General features: G+C 44.1%; 1 protein-coding gene across 1 annotated transcript; it reads right to left on the bottom strand.

Moving 5' to 3' along the window:
• Positions 1–4246: 4246 nt before the first annotated feature.
• Positions 4247–8004, bottom strand: tnnc1b (troponin C type 1b (slow)). Its single transcript, XM_071348330.1, has 6 exons — positions 7709–8004; positions 5958–5988; positions 5671–5817; positions 5155–5269; positions 4875–5011; positions 4247–4668 (listed from the first exon to the last, which is right to left on the bottom strand). Exons 1-6 carry the CDS (start codon positions 7730–7732, stop codon positions 4637–4639), a joined length of 486 nt encoding a protein of 161 aa, XP_071204431.1. The 5' UTR covers positions 7733–8004; the 3' UTR covers positions 4247–4636.
• Between the last annotated feature and the right edge of the window lie 10965 nt (positions 8005–18969).

Raw genomic sequence — 18969 nt, 5'->3', positions numbered from 1 at the left:
TACATCCACAGGTACACCTCCAATTGACTCAAATGGTGTCAATTAGCCTATCTGAAGCTTCTAAAGCCATGACATAATTTTCTGGAATTTTCCAAGCTGTTTAAAGGCACAGTCAACTTAGTGTATGTAAACTTCTGACCCACTGGAATTGTGATACAGTGAATTATAAGTGAATAATCTGTCTGTAAACAATTGTTAGAAAAATGACTTGTGTCATGCACAAAGTAGATGCACAAGTAGATGCACAAGTAGATGCACAAAGTAATTTGTTAACAAGAAATTTGTGGAGTGGTTGAAAAATGAGTTTTAATGACTCCAACCTAAGTGTATGTAAACTTCCGACTTCAACTGTACATATCCCAATCAGAAGCCATTGGTTACAGGCAACATACGCATCGAGCTAAAGGCTAGAGCTGCCGCGGGAGACTAATCCGGAGGCTTATAAGAAATCCCGCTATGCCCTCAGAAGAACCATCAAACAAGCAAAGCGTCAATACAGGATTAAGATTGAATCCTACTACACCAGCTCTGACGCTCGTCGAATGTGACCGGGCTTGAAAACTATTACGGTCTACAAAGGGAAACCCAGACGTGAGCTGCCCAGTGACGCGAGCCTACCAGACGAGCTAAATGCCTTTTATGCTCGCTTCGAGGCAAGCAACACTGAAGCATGCACGAGAGCTCCAGCTGTTCTGGATGACTGTGTGATAACGCTCTCGGTAGCCGATGTGAACAAAACCTTTAAACAGGTCAACATTCACAAAGCCGCTGGGCCAGACGGATTAACAGGACGTATACTCAAAGCATGCGCGGACCAACTGTCAAGTGTCTTCACTGTCATTTTCAACCTCTCCCTGACCGAGTCTGTAATACCTACATGTTTCAAGCAGACCACCATAGTCTCTGTGCCCAAGGAAGCAAAGGTAACCTGCCTAAATGATTACCGCCCCGTGGCACTCACATCGGTAGCCATGAAATGCTTTGAAAGGCTGGTTATGGCTCACATCAACAGCATCATCCTGGACACCCTAGACCCACTCCAATTTGTATGCCGCCCCAACAGATCCACAGATGACACAAGCTCATTCGCACTCCATACCTCCGTTTCTCACCTGGACAAAAGGAACACTTATGTGAGAATGCTGTTCATCGACTACAGCTCAGCGTTCAGCACCATAGTGCCCACGAAGCTCATCACTAAGCTAAGGACTCTGGGACTAAACACGTCCCTCTGCAACTGGATCCTGGACTTCCTGACGGGCCGCCCTCAGGTGGTAAGAGTAGGTAACAATACGTCTGCCACGCTGATCCTTAACACTGGGGCCCCTCAGGGGTGTGTACTTAGTCCCCTCCTGTATTCCCTGTTCACCCACAACTGCGTGGCCAAACACGACTCCAAAACCATCATTAAGTTTGCTGACGACACAACAGCGGTAGGCCTGATCCCCGACCACGATGAGACGGCCTATAGGGAGGAGGTCAGAGAACTGGCAGTGTGGTGCCAGGACAACAACCTCTTCCTCAATGTGAGCAAGACAAAGGAGCTGATCGTATACTACAGGAAAAGGCGGGCCGAACAGGCCCCCCATTAACATCGACGGGGCTGTAGTGGAGCGGGTCGAGAGTTTCAAGTTCCTTGGTGTCCACATCACCAACGAACTATCATGGTCCAAACACGGTAAAGTCTACACTTGTTGTATTCGGCGCATGTGGCAAATAAAGTGTGATTTGATTTGAGATCTCTCCATACACATTAGTGGAGTGTCGCAGACTCTGGGCATTACTTCATAATTCTATAGTAGAGGCACAAATATATAATTTTAAGTGTATAAACGTCAAATTTCGGAGTTTGGTTTAATTCTCAGAGTATATTATAGTACACATTCCCTCTCATCTCATCTCTCCATCCTGTCACATTTCTGAGTTTGGTTTAATTCTCAGAGTATATTATAGTACACTTTCCCTCTCATCTCATCTATCCATCCTGTCACATTTCTGAGTTTGGTTTAATTCTCAGAGTATATTATAGTACACTTTCCCTCTCATCTCATCTCTCCATCCTTTCAAGACGGTCAGTGAGCCTTCCTTCCTACGTGACTTAAGAACAGAATCTACAGCCTCTGACCTCTTAAAGGAGTCAAAATTTTGGCACAGACTAATAGCGCCGCCGTGTGGTGGATTGAAGAGGTTGGAAATTTACTCAAAATGGACGCCACGTTTGCAAGGCACCCGACCAACTTGCTCCCCTCCCACCCCAAACCGAAGGAAAGTGGTGCGACTGGAGCCTGGGTAGCGCAAACAAACGTTGCCTTCTAGAGAGATGCGTTGTAGTATAGGCTAGAATGATAACTAGTAGTAAATTCGCTATTAAACACACATAGCTAACCACAGCTTGTCATTCCCTCCCATATCACTCCCTAGTTTCACTCTAACCTGGCGAAAGTTATTCATTCAAATCAAATCAAATCAAATGTATTAGTCACATACACATGGTTAGCAGATGTTAATGCGAGTGTAGCGAAATGCTTGTGCTTCTAGTTCCGACAATGCAGTAATAACAACAAGTAATCTAACCTAACAATTCCGCAACTACTACCTTATACACGCAAGTGTAAAGGGATAAAGAATATGTACATAAAGATATATGAATGAGTGATGGTACAGACGGCATAGGCAAGGTGCAGTAGATGGTATAGAGTACGGTATATACCTATGAGATGAGTACTGTAGGGTATGTAAACATAAAGTGGCATAGTTTAAAGTGGCTAGTGGTCCATGTATTACATAAGATGGCAAGATGCAGTAGATGATATAGAGTACAGTATATACATATACATAAGAGATGTGTAATGTAGGGTATGTAAACATTATATTAGGTGGCATTGTTTAAAGTGGCTGGTGGTACATTTTTACATAATTTCCATCAATTCCCATTTTTAAGGTGGCTGGAGCTGAGTCAGTTTGTTGGCAGCGGCCGCTAAATGTTAGTGGTGGCTGTTTAACAGTCTGATGGCCTTGAGATAGAAGCTGTTTTTCAGTCTCTCGGTCCCTGCTTGGATGCACCTGTACTGACCTCGCCTTCTGGATGATAGCGGGGTGAACAGGTAGTGGCTTGGGTGGTTGTTGTCCTTGATGATCTTTATGGCCTTCCTGTGACATCGGGTGGTGTAGGTGTCCTGGAGGGCAGGTAGTTTGCCCCGGGTGATGCGTTCTGCCGACCTCACTACCCTCTGGAGAGCCTTACGGTTGTGTGCGGAGCAGTTGCCGTACCAGGCGGTGATACAGCCCGACAGGATGCTCTCGATTGTGCATCTGTAGAAGTTTGTGAGTGCTTTTGGTGACAAGCCGAATTCCGCGAAGCACCTGGCGCATTTGATCGTTCCAGGTAGTCATGATTTATTTTTTACCTTGGTTGCTGCCACGAGTCCAATACTATTACGAAGGGTACAATTTAGACAACAATATGTTATGATTTCATTAGCTAGTAATATTTTCAGTGTGGTGAATCTGATGTTGCCTACGTCATATTTATCTCATCAGCGCGTTGACTTGGCACAAAACCAGTGATGTATATAAACATCATTGTGCAAAAGACACACATGATTCGATACATCTCCATTGGTTGAAACGAGCTTCTGTAGCAGATGCGTTCTCGGATGCCCTCTGTTATTTTAACTTTTTCACATGGGCTCTGTCCTGTAAACCCACCCAAGAAATGAAGATACTTAAACATTTTCCATAATATATTTAACCAATAAGGCACGAGGGGTGTGGTATAGGGCCAATATTGCACGGCTAAGGGCTGTTCTTATGCATGACGCATTGCGGAGTGTATATTGGCCATATACCAGAAACCCCCGAGGTGCCTTATTGCTATTATAAACTGGTTACCAACGTAATTAGAACAGTAAAAATAAATGTTTTCTCATACCCGTGGTATACCACGGCTGTCAGCCAATCAGCATTCAGGACTCGTACTAATGTGATATATTTAATCTGTGTGTGTGTGTGTGGGTTTCACACAATGATAAAGTGATACCTGGTGTTAACCCCTGCAAATCTTGGAATTTGTCACTTATCTCAAGAGCCTTACCAGGCCTACATTGTGTGCCCTTTATACAGCAATGACCCATTGTGCTATTCCTTTGTTCTACAATACAATGCAATTCAATACAATAACATACAATACAATGGTGATAAGCAATCCTGTTGATATCAATTTGATTGAATTGAAGACTCATCTGGATTACTGAAAATCTTTCTTTATTGAAAATATACAGTATTGTGGAGAAGAGTGTTTCCTCCCCTAGGTTAAAATTTCTAATAAAATATTATAGGATTATGGGGGGTTAAATCAATTTGTAGTTCAGAAATTCACTTCAAGGACATAACAAGACCTATTGTCTTTAAGGTCCCTTAATAATGGTATGGATAAAAACTAGACCACATACAAGATGTCAACCAAGGCCGATACACATTGAGGATATAACACGTGTTTAGTGGTAGATGGAGCCAAGCAGAAAGAGGTTTTTATTTCAGTGTTGTCCAACGTATTCAGGCAATAATGTGACGGTCAGAGCTAAGAGGAGGTATGAGTATTTTCCCGGGCTGAGAGTCCATGAATCTTTGGAGTCCTTTACTCAACCCCCTTCATGAATTCCAGGAACTCTGTGGAAGAGAATGACACCCACAGCTCATGATGGACAATTTCTTATTGACTGCCTGGATTTGAACTGTGAAATGTTTTGAATGGATTACCTAGACGAGTGTCATTGGTACATGTAGCTGACAAAAACAAACTAACAATTACACATTCTGGAAGTCCCAGCCTGATCTTTTGTCTAAAATGATTACTGTTGGACCTCTTGTCTTACCATCATAATCAATTTTTCCGTCATTATTTTTGTCTCCATCCTTCATGAGCTCTTCGATGTCATCCTCAGTGATGGCCTCTCCAGTTGACTCCAGCATGGTTTTCAGCTCCTCCAAATCAATGTAGCCATCTCCGTTTCTGTAAGCAGCATCAATGAGTACACATATCCCAGATAACATTGACATAACTTTTTTAGTTTTCTATATTTTTGTCTTTATAGGTTCTTGGCAGAGTAAGCACACATGTTTTTTGGCAGCCACTTTGCTTGATATTAGCCTTACTTGTCGAACATGCGGAAAAGTTCAGCCAACTCTTCCTCTGATTTTCCTTTGCTCTCCTCCTTCATGCAGCGCACCATCATCACCAGGAACTCATCAAAGTCTACTGTCCCGCTGCCTGTAACCCCCCCAACACACGCACGCACGCACGCACGAACACACGCACACACACACACACACACACACACACACACACACACACACACACACACACACACACACACACACACACACACACACACACACACACACACACACACACACACACACACACACACACACACACACACGCACACACACACACACACACACACACACACACACGGTGCCTTAATGCTGAAACATAGTAATGTGATGACTTCGAAATTAATATTTCAGACCAGTCTGAAAACTATGTATGAACCACCCCTCAGGCTACCTGACCTAATGACTTTGCCTAAGGTTAATTCATATTGAAGTGAGGGGATGTAGTATTGTGTAGTATTGAGTGTTGATATGTTTGTATCCATGGTGACGCACCATCCTCATCCACCTCATCTATCATCTCCTGCAGCTCCTCTGGGGTGGGGTTCTGCCCCAGCATTCTCATCACTTTCCCCAACTCCTTGGTGCTGATGCAGCCGTCCTCTGCACCCTGACATGCAATGTCAAAGGCTGCCTTAAACTCTGTGGGGACATAATGGTGAGAAGCAGATTAAATGGAGTTTATGGGTATTACTAGTGCTTCTCCACAGACATGAATGGTGCAAAATTAAAGAAGACATGGTTTGTAAGAGCAATTATTGTCTCCAAAAACCAAGACTCACCATTTTTCTGCTCTTCTGTTAAGTTCTCAACCTGAAGGGAACAGTAGGGAAAGTTACATATTGTATGCAATTTACTCACATTGACAGACATGGTATAGTACTTTTGAACTCATCTTAGTCTACTTTATGTGCCTAAATTATGCAGATTGGTTTGCCTCTGACATTTATGTTTGACAAATTGACAACTCATAGTTGCACCACACTGGAGGCCATTGGTGGCCATTTCCTCATTGTCTTGTCTCTCTTCACCTTGGTATGCAGTCAGCCCTGAGCCCTCGTAGTGTGTAATATATTCCATCAGTACCCCAGCCCCTTCTCCCTCTTGTTGAACTCAGCCCAAAACCTGTCGAGCACAGCCCCCTACCCATGGTGCAGTCTGACTAAAATGTCACGCTGCTTTCTTCACCTACTATTCTTGTATTGTGGCGAGGGGGGCTCTGGCACAGATTCTGCTGACAGACATTTGTTTGAGCCGACAGCTGTCGACTCTCTTCCTCTTCCTAACTGTCCTTTGTTCTATGTTGTCAGGCAGAGAAATGCCAGAAATCCCATCTAACCTCACATTACGTCATCTGGGTACTCAGAAAAGATAATGCTGAGCTCAAATGTTCATAATGTCATGGCAATGAGCTTTTTGTTGTGCAGTTCACATTTAATCGAGCTTTTCAGAATAGCTGTCCTCATAGAACATGACTAACTTTGTGTTTAACCTTGATGAATCTTGGCACTTGTTAGTTGTTTATTCAAAAGATACAATGTTGAATTTCCATTGACTTTACAACTCTCTTGGTGAGATCATTTATTCAATCACTGTGAACTCTTATTTTAGAAGAACAATGACCTATTCTCAGAGGGACAATAATGGTCAACACATTCAGAAAAGTTCTGCTGGCCCTTCTTGATTACTCTTCTCTATAAAAAGATGGTGTTGAATGACACTTTCACACGAGGTGCTTTCCCATCGTATGACCATGTTTAGTTGGGTCTTGACACTCAATATTACTGCACTTACTTTGACCAATCAACGTCAAGGTGGGAACATGTCTATGTGACTACCAATCCCTTTCCTTTGACGAGTACTTGGTTTGTCAAAGGTACCTTGGGTATACTGAAATCATAATTTACAACTCGGTAGCTCTCGTGAAATATATCTTGAATTGAGGTTGACTGGTAAAACCATTTCTCGCTTCTCACAGCTCTTGAAAGCGGATTAGGGCTTTTTGACGTCATCAACGTCTAATTCAGTTGAACAACTAGAGATGACTTTCCTCAGGGCCCATTAACCTCTATTCACCTCTGGCTTGTGTCCAGAGAGTGTGTACTGTAAATATAATGTGAGCTGGAGCATATAGCCATTGTGTGAAATGTGTTAAACATAACACCACAGTCATGACGGGCTGTTATTTTCACATATTCATGTTGACCTTGTACCTCAACAGATATACCCCCGTCCACAACCTGAGCCAACAAACCGCCAAGAAAAGGCACGTGATTTCATAACAATGCCTTGATTTTTACTCAGCCACAGTACACCCAGGTACGCCAATGAATGAAGATTGAGATCATTAGTCCCTCCTTCCTCCCTAGTATATCAGATGAAGACTCCTAGCTGACCTCAGTCAATTGATTCAAACTGTAATATGAATGTGCGGTGAAAAAGACTGTCTATTATCCCAGACAAAAACTATCTGGCATCCTCCTGTGTCAACTAACCCCCAACCTGCAGGTTTTGTCCCTGTGTCTGTACTCACCGCTGCTTTGTATACATCATCCATGGCTGCTGGCCTGCCTTCGTCTCTGTCTCAGTCACTGGAACACACTGACGCTCCCACAAACGCCTCAGACACAGGACAAAGGATAGAAGCAACACCTGCCCCAGCCTTTATTGTTAGGGGCATGTGGTGTTTAAAAAAAACTTCTGACCCTCTCTCTGCGTCATCCCACTGTTCTCATCAGAAGAGAGAGAGAGAGAGAGAGAGAGAGAGAGAGAGAGAGAGAGAGAGAGAGAGAGAGAGAGAGAGAGAGAGAGAGAGAGAGAGAACTATAAATAGAGGAAGAACTGAGATGGTCCAACAATAGGAGAGCCTAGGATGCAGCACCTAAATTGGTGATATTTATTGTCTCCAAGCTAGATCTGGAGCAAACGGGATTCCAAGTAGGAACACATTTTTTAAGGATGTCAAATCAATACACTTGTTTGTTTTTCCCACTGTGGTTGTTCTGGACATAAGAGCATTTTTTTGGTGAAAAATAATTATATTTCACAGACAAGATTTTGTGTTTGTTGGGGATTTGGTGGACATTCTACACTATGGTCTGTGGGGAAAGAATCAGTGTCTTCCAGCAGGGATCCTGTACTTCTTATGTGTTGTACTTGTACCTTTATCTCTCATTTGGCTATGGAGATAATAGTGTATGAAGTTTTGTGCCAACAAGAAAGGGGTTAAATATGTGTCATAAAAATATACAGTTGAAGTCAGAAGTTTACATACACTTAGGTTGGAGTCATTAAAACTCGTTTTTCAACCACTCAACAAATGTCTTATTAACAAACTACAGTTTTGGCAAGTCGGTTAGGACAACTACTTTGTGCATGACACAAGTAATTTTTCCAACAATTGTTTACAGACAGATTATTTCACTTAAATTTACTTTACCACAATTCCAGTGGGTCAGAAGTTCACATACACTAAGTTGACTGTGCCTTTAAACAGCTTGGAAAATTCCAGAAAATTATGTCATGGCTTTAGAAGCTTCTCATAGGCTAATTGACATAATTTGAGTCAATTGGAGGTGTACCTGTGGATGTATGTCAAGGCCTACCTTCAAACTCAGTGCCTCTTTGCTTGACATCATGGAAAAATCAAAAGAAATCAGCCAAGACCTCAGAATAAAAATTGTAGACCTCCACAAGTCTGGTTCATCCTTGGGAGCAATTTCCAAAGGTACTGAAGGTACCATGTTCATCTGTACAAACAATAGTACGCAAGTATAAACACCATGGGACCACGCAGCCGTCATACCGCTCAGGAAGGAGACGTGTTCTAGAGATGAACGTACTTTGGTGTGAAAAGTGCAAATCAATCCCAGAACAACAGCAAAGGACCTTGTGAAGATGCTGGAGGAAACAGGTACAAAAGTATCTATATCCACAGTAAAACAAGTCCTATTTCGACATAACCTGAAAGGCCACTCAGCAAGGAAGAAGCCACTGCTCCAAAACCGCCATAAAAAAGCCAGACTACGGTTTGCAACTGCACATGGGGATAAAGATTGTACTTTTTGGAGAAATGTCCTCTGGTCTGATGAAACGAAAATATAACTGTTTGGCCATAATGACCATCATTATGTTTGGAGGAAAAAGGGTGACGCTTGCAAGCCGAAGAACACCATCCCAACCGTGACGCACGGGGGTGGCAGCATCATGTTGTGGGGGTACTTTGCTGCAGGAGGGACTGGTGCACTTCACAAAATAGATGGAATCATGAGGCAGGAAAATTATGTGGATATATTGAAGCAACATCTCAAGACATCAGTCAGGAAGTTAAACCTTGGTCACAAATGGGTCGCGTGAGAGCAAGGTGGCCTCCAAACCTGACTCAGTTACACCAGCTCTGTCAGGAAGAATGGGCCAAAATTCACCCAACTTATTGTGGGAAGCTTGTGGAAGGCTACCCGAAACATTTGACCCAAGTTAAACAATTTAAAGGCAATGCTACCAAATACTAGTTGAGTGTATTTCTGACCCACTGGGAATGTGATGAAAGAAATAAAAGCTGAAATAAATCATTCTCGCTACTATTATTCTGACATTTCACATTCTTAAAATAAAGTGGTGATCCTAACTGACCTAAGACAGGGAATTTTTACTCCGATTAAATGTCAGGAATTGTGAAAAACTGAATTAAAATGTATTTGGCTAAGGTGTATGTAAACTTCCGACTTCAACTGTATATATTTCCTGAGCTTTCTTATATTTTCTTCAAAACCTTATTCGTAATGATTTATTTTTGGATTTACTGTTTGTTTAGCCATATATGAATGTGTTATTCAATGCGTTCCCATAGTGCCTTTACAAAGAATTCATACCCCTTTTGCATTTTGTTTTTATAGCCTGAATTCAAAATGAAATAAATTATATATATTTTTCTCAGCCATCTACACACAATACCCCATAAGAGCAAAGTAAAACATGTTTTTTGGAAATGTAGCACATTTTTTGAAAATTAAATACAGGAATATCTAATTTACGTAAGTATTCACACCCCTAATTCAATACTTTGTAGAAGCACCTTTGGCAGCAATTACATCTTTGAGTCTTTCTGGGCAAGTCTCTAAGAGCTGTCCATACCTGGATTGTGCAACATTTGCCCATTATTCTTTTCAAAATTCTTAAAGCTCTGTCAAAATTGCTGTTTATCATTGCTAGACAACCATATTCAGGTCTTGCCATATATTGCCAAGTAGATTTAAGTCAAAACTGTAACTTGGCCACTCAAGAACATTCACTGTCTTCTGGTAAGAAGATTTGGCCTTGTGTTTTAGGTTTTAGGTTATTAACCTTATTTCATCTCCCAGTGTCTGTTGGAAAGCAGACTGAACCAGGTTTTCCTCTAGGATTTTGCCCATGCTTAGCTCCATTCCATTTGTTTTTTATCCTGGAAAACTCCCCAGTACTTAACGATTACCAGCATACTCATAACATGATGCAGCCACCACTATGCTTGAAAATATGGAGAGTGGTACTCAATAATGTGTTGTATTGGATTGGCCAATTTTTTTGCAGTGTTACTTTAGGTCCTTGTTGCAAAGAGGAGGCATGTTTTGGAATATTTTTATTCTGTACAGGCTTTCTTCTTTTCACTCTGTCAATTAGGTTATCAACTACAATGTTGTTGATCCATCTTCAGTTTTCTCCTGTCACAGTCATTAACCTCTAAAACTGTTTTAAAGTCACTAGTGGCCTGATGGGGAAATCCCTGAGGAAGGACACCTGTATCTCTGTCTTGACTGGATTAATTACACCATCCAAAGTGTAACTAATAACTTCACCATGCTCAAAGGGATATTTAATGTCTGCTTTTGTTATTTTTACCCATCAACCAATAGTTGTCCTTCTTTGCGAGGCATTGGAAAACCTCCCTGGTCTTTGTGGTTGAATCTGTGTTTGAAATACACTGCTCGACTGAGAGACTGTCACGCCTGCTCCCGCTCTCCTTCCCTGGCGCTCGAAGGCGCCTGGCTGCCCTGCACAACGCACTCCTGCCACCATCATTACGCACACCTGTTTCCCTCGTCACGCGCATCAGCGATTTATTTGACTCACCTGGAGTCAATCACCTGCTTTCATTACCTCCCCTTTATCTGTTTGTTCCCGAGGTTGTTCCCCACTTCAGCATTATTGTCTTTCTGTTCCCCCTGTTCTGACTGTTCCTGTTCTGTCACTTGTCCGTTCATTAAATGTCCAACTCCCTGTACCTGCTTCTTATCTCCAGCGTTGGTTCTTACAGAATGCTGAAGCCACCATTTGAAGCATCGGGGAGTGCTGGCTTTTTGGTCTTGGTGGTGAAGTTGGGTCCGGGGCCGCCGCCGATGGAACCAGTGGGGTGCCTCAGCTGGTTTGTTGGGCTTCCACGCCCTAGCTGGCTCGAGAGGTTTCCTTGCCCTGATTGGCTCAGCAGGCTCCCATCCCACGTCATGCCTCACCCGGATGGTCAGAGTTTTACGCCTCAGCCGGATCATCAGGCTCCCACATCTCAGCCTACTCATTAGGCTCCCACGTCCCAGCGGGATCATCAGGCTTCACACCTCAACCAGATCGTCAGGCTCCCACACCTCAGCCAGTTCGCCAGGCTCCCACGCCTCTGCCGGTTCGTCTGGCTTCTACGCCCCAGCCGGCTTGTCCAGCGCCCATGCCTCGGTAGGCCCGTCAGGCTCGCTCAGGTGGGACGCCGGGTGGCGCCCCTAGAGGGCGCGGGGGGGGGGTACTGTCACGCCTACTCCCGCTCTGCCCTACACTACGCACTCCTGCCACCATCATTACGCACACCTGTTTCCCTCGTCACGTGCATCAGTGATTCATTGTACTCAACTGGACTCAATCACCTGCTTTCATTACCTCCCCTTTATCTGTTTCTTCCCGAGGTTGTTCCCCACTTCAGTATTATTGTTGTTTTGTTCCCCCTGTTCTGACGCTGTTCCTGTTCTGTCACTTGTCCGTTCATTAAATGTTCAACTCCCTGTTGAACATTTAACAACCAAAATGGGGAAAACAGGCTCCCTAAATATGATTCTCAATCAGAGACAACGATCGACAGCTGCCTCTGATTGAGAACCATATCAGGCCAGACATAGAAATACAACAACATAGAAAACAGAACATAGACTACCCACCCCAACTCACGCCCTGACCAACCTAACACAAAGACATAAAAAGAAACTAAGGTCAGAATGTGACATCGTCAAAGATTCTTTTTAACATTGGATTGTATTGGTCTGTACGTTCCTTAGATTCTTGATAATCCTATATAGATGTATAATATGTTTATGACATACAGTATATACAGCGAACTGCTAAAATCAGCAAAGAAGAGGCTGGTGGAGTCATTATGACAACAGATACTGTACATAGATAAATCTATTTTGGATGCTTTGTGTCCTTGACTGGAAATAGTGCGCCTGCACCAACATTTCAGCTGTCAGAGAGAGAGGGAGGGAGAGTGAGAGAATGAGGGAGAAATAGAGAGGGAGAGAGAGAAAGAGAGAGAGAGAGCATATGGTATGGTGATACATCTTCGCTCTTCAACTACTGCTGGAGAGACAGACAGCACCTGCCATTGTCTGCCAGCTGGATTACAGGTCCCAGGTCAAAGGTCAAATTTCTTATTCTGACCTAAAATATACAGACTCTAAATAATGGTTATATTTCTGGAGATAAGTGACCACAAACTGCACTGAGGCAAACTGGTTATGTCTGATGTAATCATAATTTCTTTGAATGTAGTGAGGTTTCAGGTTTCTTTGTGTCTTGAGCCAAGATAAGCTTCATATGGCTGTATCTATTGTAACTCTGTCATAAATGGTAAAACATTTCTGAAAGTGCTATGCCAGGCCTTGAGTAAAAATACTATTTTGAAAGGTGTGTGGCAAATGTGACTAATTATGAAAAGTGTTGGAAAAACTTGTCAATAATCAACTGACTGGCTTTCTTGATGTCTATAGTATTCTCTCTGGTATGCAATCTGGTTTCCGCTCAGGTTACGGATGTGTCACTGCAACCTTAAAGGTCCTCAATGATGTCACCATTGCCCTTGATACTATGCAATGTTGTCCTGCTATTTTTATTGACTTGGCCAAAGCTTTTGATACGGTAGACCATTCCATTCTTGTGGGCCGGCTAAGACGTATTAGTGTCTCTTAGGGGTCTTTGGTCTGGTTGGCTAACTACCTCTCTCAAAGAGTGCAGTGTGTAAAGTCAGAAAATCTGCTGTCTCAGCCACTGCCTGTTACCAAAGGAGTACCCCAAGGCTCAATCCTAGGCCCCACGCTCTTCTCAATTTACATCAACAACATAGCTCAGGCAGTAGGAAGCTCTCTCATCCATTTATATGCAGATGATACAGTCTTATACTCAGCTGGCCCTCCCCGGATCTTGTGTTAAATGCTCTACAACAAAGCTTTCTTAGTTTCCAACAAGCTTTCGCTACCCTTAACCTTGTTCTGAACACCTCCAAAACAAAGGTCATGTGGTTTGGTAAGAAGAATGCCCCTCTCCCCACAGGTGTGATTACTACCTCTGAGGGTTTAGAGCTTGAGGTAGTCACCTCATACAAGTACTTGGGAGTATGGCTAGACGGTACACTGCCCTTCTCTCAGCACATATCAAAGCTGCAGGCTAAAGTTACATTTAGACTTGGTTTCCTCTATCGTAATCGCTCCTCTTTCACCCCAGCTGCCAAACTATTCCTGAATCAGATGACCATCCTACCCATGCTAGATTACGGAGACATAATTCATAGATCGGCAGGTAAGGATGCTCTCGAGCGGCTAGATGTTCTTTACCATTCTGTCATCAGATTTGCCACCAATGCTCCTTATGGGACACATCACTGCACTCTATACTCCTCTATAAACTGGTTATCTCTGTATACCTGTCGCAAGACCCACTGGTTGATGCTTATTTATAAAACCCTCTTAGGCCTCACTCCCCCCTATATGAGATATCTACTGCAGCCCTCATCCTCCACATACAAGTCACATTCTGTTCAAGGTCCCCAAAGCACACACATTCCTGGGTCGCTCGTCTTTTCAGTTCGCTGCAGCTAGCGACTGGAAGGAGCTGCAACAAACACTCAAACTGGAAAGTTTTATCTCAATCTCTTCATTCAAAGACTCAATCATGGACACTCTTACTGACAGTTGTGGCTGCTTTGCGTGATGTATTGTTGTCTCTACCTTCTTGCCCTTTGTGCTGTTGTCTGTGCCCAATAATGTTTGTACCATGTTTTGTGCTGCTACCATGTTGTGTTGCTACCATGTTGTTGTCATGTTGTGTTGCTACCATGCTGTGTTGTCATGTGTTGCTGCCTTGCTATGTTGTTGTCTTAGGTCTCTCTTTATGTAGTGTTGTGTTGTCTCTCTTGTCGTGATGTGTGTTTTGTCCTATATTTATATTTTTATTTTTATTTTTAATCCCAGCACCCGTCCCCGCAGGAGGCATTTTGCCTTTTGGTAGGCTGTCATTGTAATTAAGAATTTGTTCTTAACTGACTTGCCTAGTTAAATAAAGGTTCAATAAAAAAATAACCACATGTTATTTTGTGTCTGGAATTATGTAATTCCCTTATTGTGGCAACAGATACTGCACATAGGTTTGGGTACTTAAAACATATATATTGAGACAAACGTTCTATAACAGTGAGAGATGGTAAAAGTAAAACCAAAAATATTAAATTAATTTTGTTGCAAACCAGACTTGATTCTCACATCGACTCAAATAACGTTTCTGTGTTTCGCTGTCAAGGTTCAATTGAGGTCATCCTCTTAGCCAATCACCTGCTTAGTAAAAAGGCACTGTGAAAATATTAAAGATTTCAGAATTCTCAGACCGTGTAGTACATTTGAAGGTGTTAGGACAGATTTATTAATTGTTTGCACCTGTTGTTATAACAAAGCTAACCCATGTTTTCTATACTAGCTGTCAGGCTTTTCCTTCTCACAATCTTTCATTGACCTTTACCAGTAAATATCTGGGCCCATATTCATAAATTGCCCCAGAGTAATAGCACTGATCAGTTTAGCCTTTTAGACAGGGGGGGACTTGATCCTAGATCAGCACTCCTAAGATTCTTTATGAATGTCACACCCTTTTCTGTTTCACCTGTCCTTGTGATTGTCTCCACCCCCCTCCAGTTGTCGCCCATCTTCCCCATTATCCCCTGTGTATTTATACCTGTGTTCTCTGTTTGTCCGTTGCCAGTTCGTCTTGTTTGTCAAGTCAACCAGAGTTTTGTGTCTCAGCTCCTGCTTTTTCCAGTCTCTTTTTTTCCCGCCCTCCTGGTTTTGACCCTTAGCTACCCTGACTCCGAGCCCACCTGCCTGACTCTCTGCCTGCCCCTGACCCTGAGCCTGCCGACTTGTACCTTTGCTGGATCTACAGAACGCCTACAGCCTGGTGCGGATAAGGGAAGGGGACGAGTGGAAGACCGCCTTCAACGTGGCCAGCGGTCACTACGAGTATCTGGTCATGCCATTTTGCCTTACCAACTCCCCAGCTGTGTTCCAGGCTCTGGTCAATGATGTTCTCCGCGACATGTTGAACCGGTTCGTCTTTGTCTACCTAGATGACATCCTCATTTTCTCCCGTTCCACCCCCAGTCCAATGGCCAGTCAGAGCGATCCAACCAGGATCTTGAGACTACTCTGCGCTGCCTGGTCTCTGCCAACCCCACCTCATGGAGCCAGCAGCTGGTGTGGGTCGACTACGCCCACAACACCCTCTGCCTGCTCTGCTATCTCCGTTTGAATGTTCCCTGGGGTATCAGCCCCTGCTCTTCCCCGAGCAGGAGGAGGTCGGCGTACCTTCTGACCAGATGTTTGTCCGCCGCTGTCGTCGTACCTGGAGTAGAGCCCGGTCGGCCCCCCTCAAGACCACCTCCAGGTATCGACGACAAGCGGATCTCCATCGGACCCCGGTATCGTCTTGGGCAGAAGGTATAGTATGGCCCCTCTGCTGTTCATCTTCTGTTGCCCCGTACCCTTCGTATACATCCCACCTTTCATATGTCCAGAGTCAAACCTATGTCTCACAGCCCTTTGTCTCCTGTTTCCTGTTTGTCCGTTGTCTGTTTGTCAAGTCAACCAGCGTTTTGTGTCTCAGCTCCTGCTTTTTCCAGTCTCTCTTTTTCTCACCCTCCTGGTTTTGACCCTGGCCTATCCTGACTCCGAGCCCGCCTGCCTGACCACTCTGCCTGCCCCTGACCCTGAGCCTACCTGCTGACCTGTACCTTTGCCCCCCTCTGGATTATTGACCTCTGCATACCCTGAGTCTGCCTGGCTGCCATCCGGTACCATTGCCCCACCTCTGGTTACTGACCCCTGCCTGCCTTGACCTGTCTATTGCCTGCCCCTGTTGGATTATTAAACTATTGTTTATTCGACGTGGTCTGCAGCTGGGTCTTATCTTCATCCTTGATAATGAATACGGGTCCAGGTGCAAACGTTGAACTAGTGCAATCGTTGAGTAAATCTGATCCTATAAGTGTCTAGGGCGTATGCTGAGATGACAATTCAATTCAATTCAATTCAATTTTATTTTATATAGCCCTTCGTACATCAGCTAATATCTCGAAGTGCTGTACAGACACCCAGCCTAAAACCCCAAACAGCTAGTAATGCAGGTGTAGAAGCACGGTGGCTAGGAAAAACTCCCTAGAAAGGCCAAAACCTAGGAAGAAACCTAGAGAGGAACCAGGCTATGAGGGGTGGCCAGTCCTCTTCTGGCTGTGCCGGGTGGAGATTATAACAGAACTATGCCAAGATGTTCAAAAATGTTCATAAGTGACAAGCATGGTCAAATAATAATCATGAATAATTTTCAGTTGGCTTTTCATAGCCGATCATCAAGAGTTGAAAAACAACAGGTCTGGGACAGGTGGCGGTTCCATAACCGCAGGCAGAACAGCTGAAACTGGAATAGCAGCAAGGCCAGGCGGACTGGGGACAGCAAGGAGTCACCACGGGCGGCAGTCCCGACGCATGGTCCTAGGGCCCAGGTCCTCCGAGAGAAAGAAAGAGAGAAGGAGAAAATTAGAGAGAGCCAAGATTTTCAAAATGTTCATAAATGACAAGCATGGTCAAATAATAATCAGGAATAAATCTCAGTTGGCTTTTCATAGCCGATCATTAAGAGTTGAAAACAGCAGGTCTGGGACAGGTAGGGGTTCCATAACCGCAGGCAGAACAGTTGAAACTGGAATAGCAGCAAGGCCAGGCGGACTGGAGACAGCAAGGAGTCACCACGGCCGGTAGTCCCGACGTATGGTCCTAGGGCTCAGGTCCTCCGAGAGAAAGAAAGAGAGAAGGAGAAAATTAGAGAGCGCCAAGATTTTCAAAATGTTCATAAATGACAAGCATGGTCAAATAATAATCAGGAATAAATCTGTTGGCTTTTCATAGCCGATCATTAAGAGTTGAAAACAGCAGGTCTGGGACAGGTAGGGGTTCCGTAACCGCAGGCAGAACAGTTGAAACTGGAATAGCAGCAAGGCCAGGCGGACTGGGGACAGCAAGGTGTCATCATGCCCGGTAGTCCTGACATATGGTCCTAGGGCTCAGGTTCTCAGAGAGAAAGAGAGAACGAAAGAATTAGAGAGAGCATACTTAAATTCACACAGGACACTGGATAAGACAGGAGAAGTACTCCAGGTAACCAACTGACCCTAGCCCCCCGACACATAAACTACTGCAGCATAAATACTGGAGGCTGAGACAGGAGCGGTCAGGAGACACTGTGGCCCCATCCGAAGAAACCCCCGGACAGGGCCAAACAGGAAGGATATAACCCCACCCACTTTGCCAAAGCACAGCCCCCGCACCACTAGAGGGAAATCCTCAACCACCAACATTACAATCCGGAGACAAGGCCGAGTATAACCCACAAAGGTCTCCACCACAGCACAAACCAAGGGGGGGCACCAATGACAGTCTGTTTTGCTTTTGGTTGGCCATGCAGCAGGTCTGCAGGTGTCTGTTTCTATAAGCAGGATGATGTAGGAGTGTTTGGTATTTACTCACTCTGAGCAGTTGGTGTCTGGCACACCTTTTTAAATCTCACAAACAGGATGTGGACATCACAATGAAGTAGGAGTAGGATGATTGGATGTGGTTTTGAGAAATTAGACATGAAATGCAACCAGGGGTCATACTGGGAGAAATAGTACGGACGGACAGTAACAGAGGTGGTCCAGAATGCAGTAAGTGTTGCTGCAATCATATCACACTCCACTCAAAGATAAGGTTAAGCTTTTATGTATACTAAACGTACTATATCAGGAAACATGAATCGACAGTGTCGACATATATTCTGGTTGTCAAAGTTACAAATATTGTGTGTGTAAACAGAGATGCAAGGCCCTGGTGACACTACAGGGGGAAAACAATGCGGTCAAGCAGGGTCGAAAAGCAGAGGGAGAAAAGTCCAAGAATTTCTCAGGAGTGTGGTCTCTGTGTCTCGCTGTCCTGCTGGCTGGTAGTGGTTGGTGGTGGGGTGGGCTAGGGAGGTGTTGGACACAAAGCAACCTTTCATTCCAGCTGGACTCCGATTGGAGAGCTTGGAGAGTTTTTTTTCTTCCTTTCTGGCCATACCGTACAGCGGGCTATACCTCTTCTGGCCCGTGGCCAATGGGAATGGGCCTTAGATAAACTGTCTGTTTGGGATGTCAGAAAGCACTCCGCTGGTTGACGTCACAGTAATTATTTGACACCTCCAATATGCAGTCTCCCTCCAATATGC

The sequence above is a fragment of the Salvelinus alpinus genome, chromosome 17, assembly GCF_045679555.1.
Source record: "Salvelinus alpinus chromosome 17, SLU_Salpinus.1, whole genome shotgun sequence".
Taxonomy (NCBI): domain Eukaryota; kingdom Metazoa; phylum Chordata; class Actinopteri; order Salmoniformes; family Salmonidae; genus Salvelinus; species Salvelinus alpinus.
This window is presented reverse-complemented; position numbering and strand designations above follow the sequence as displayed.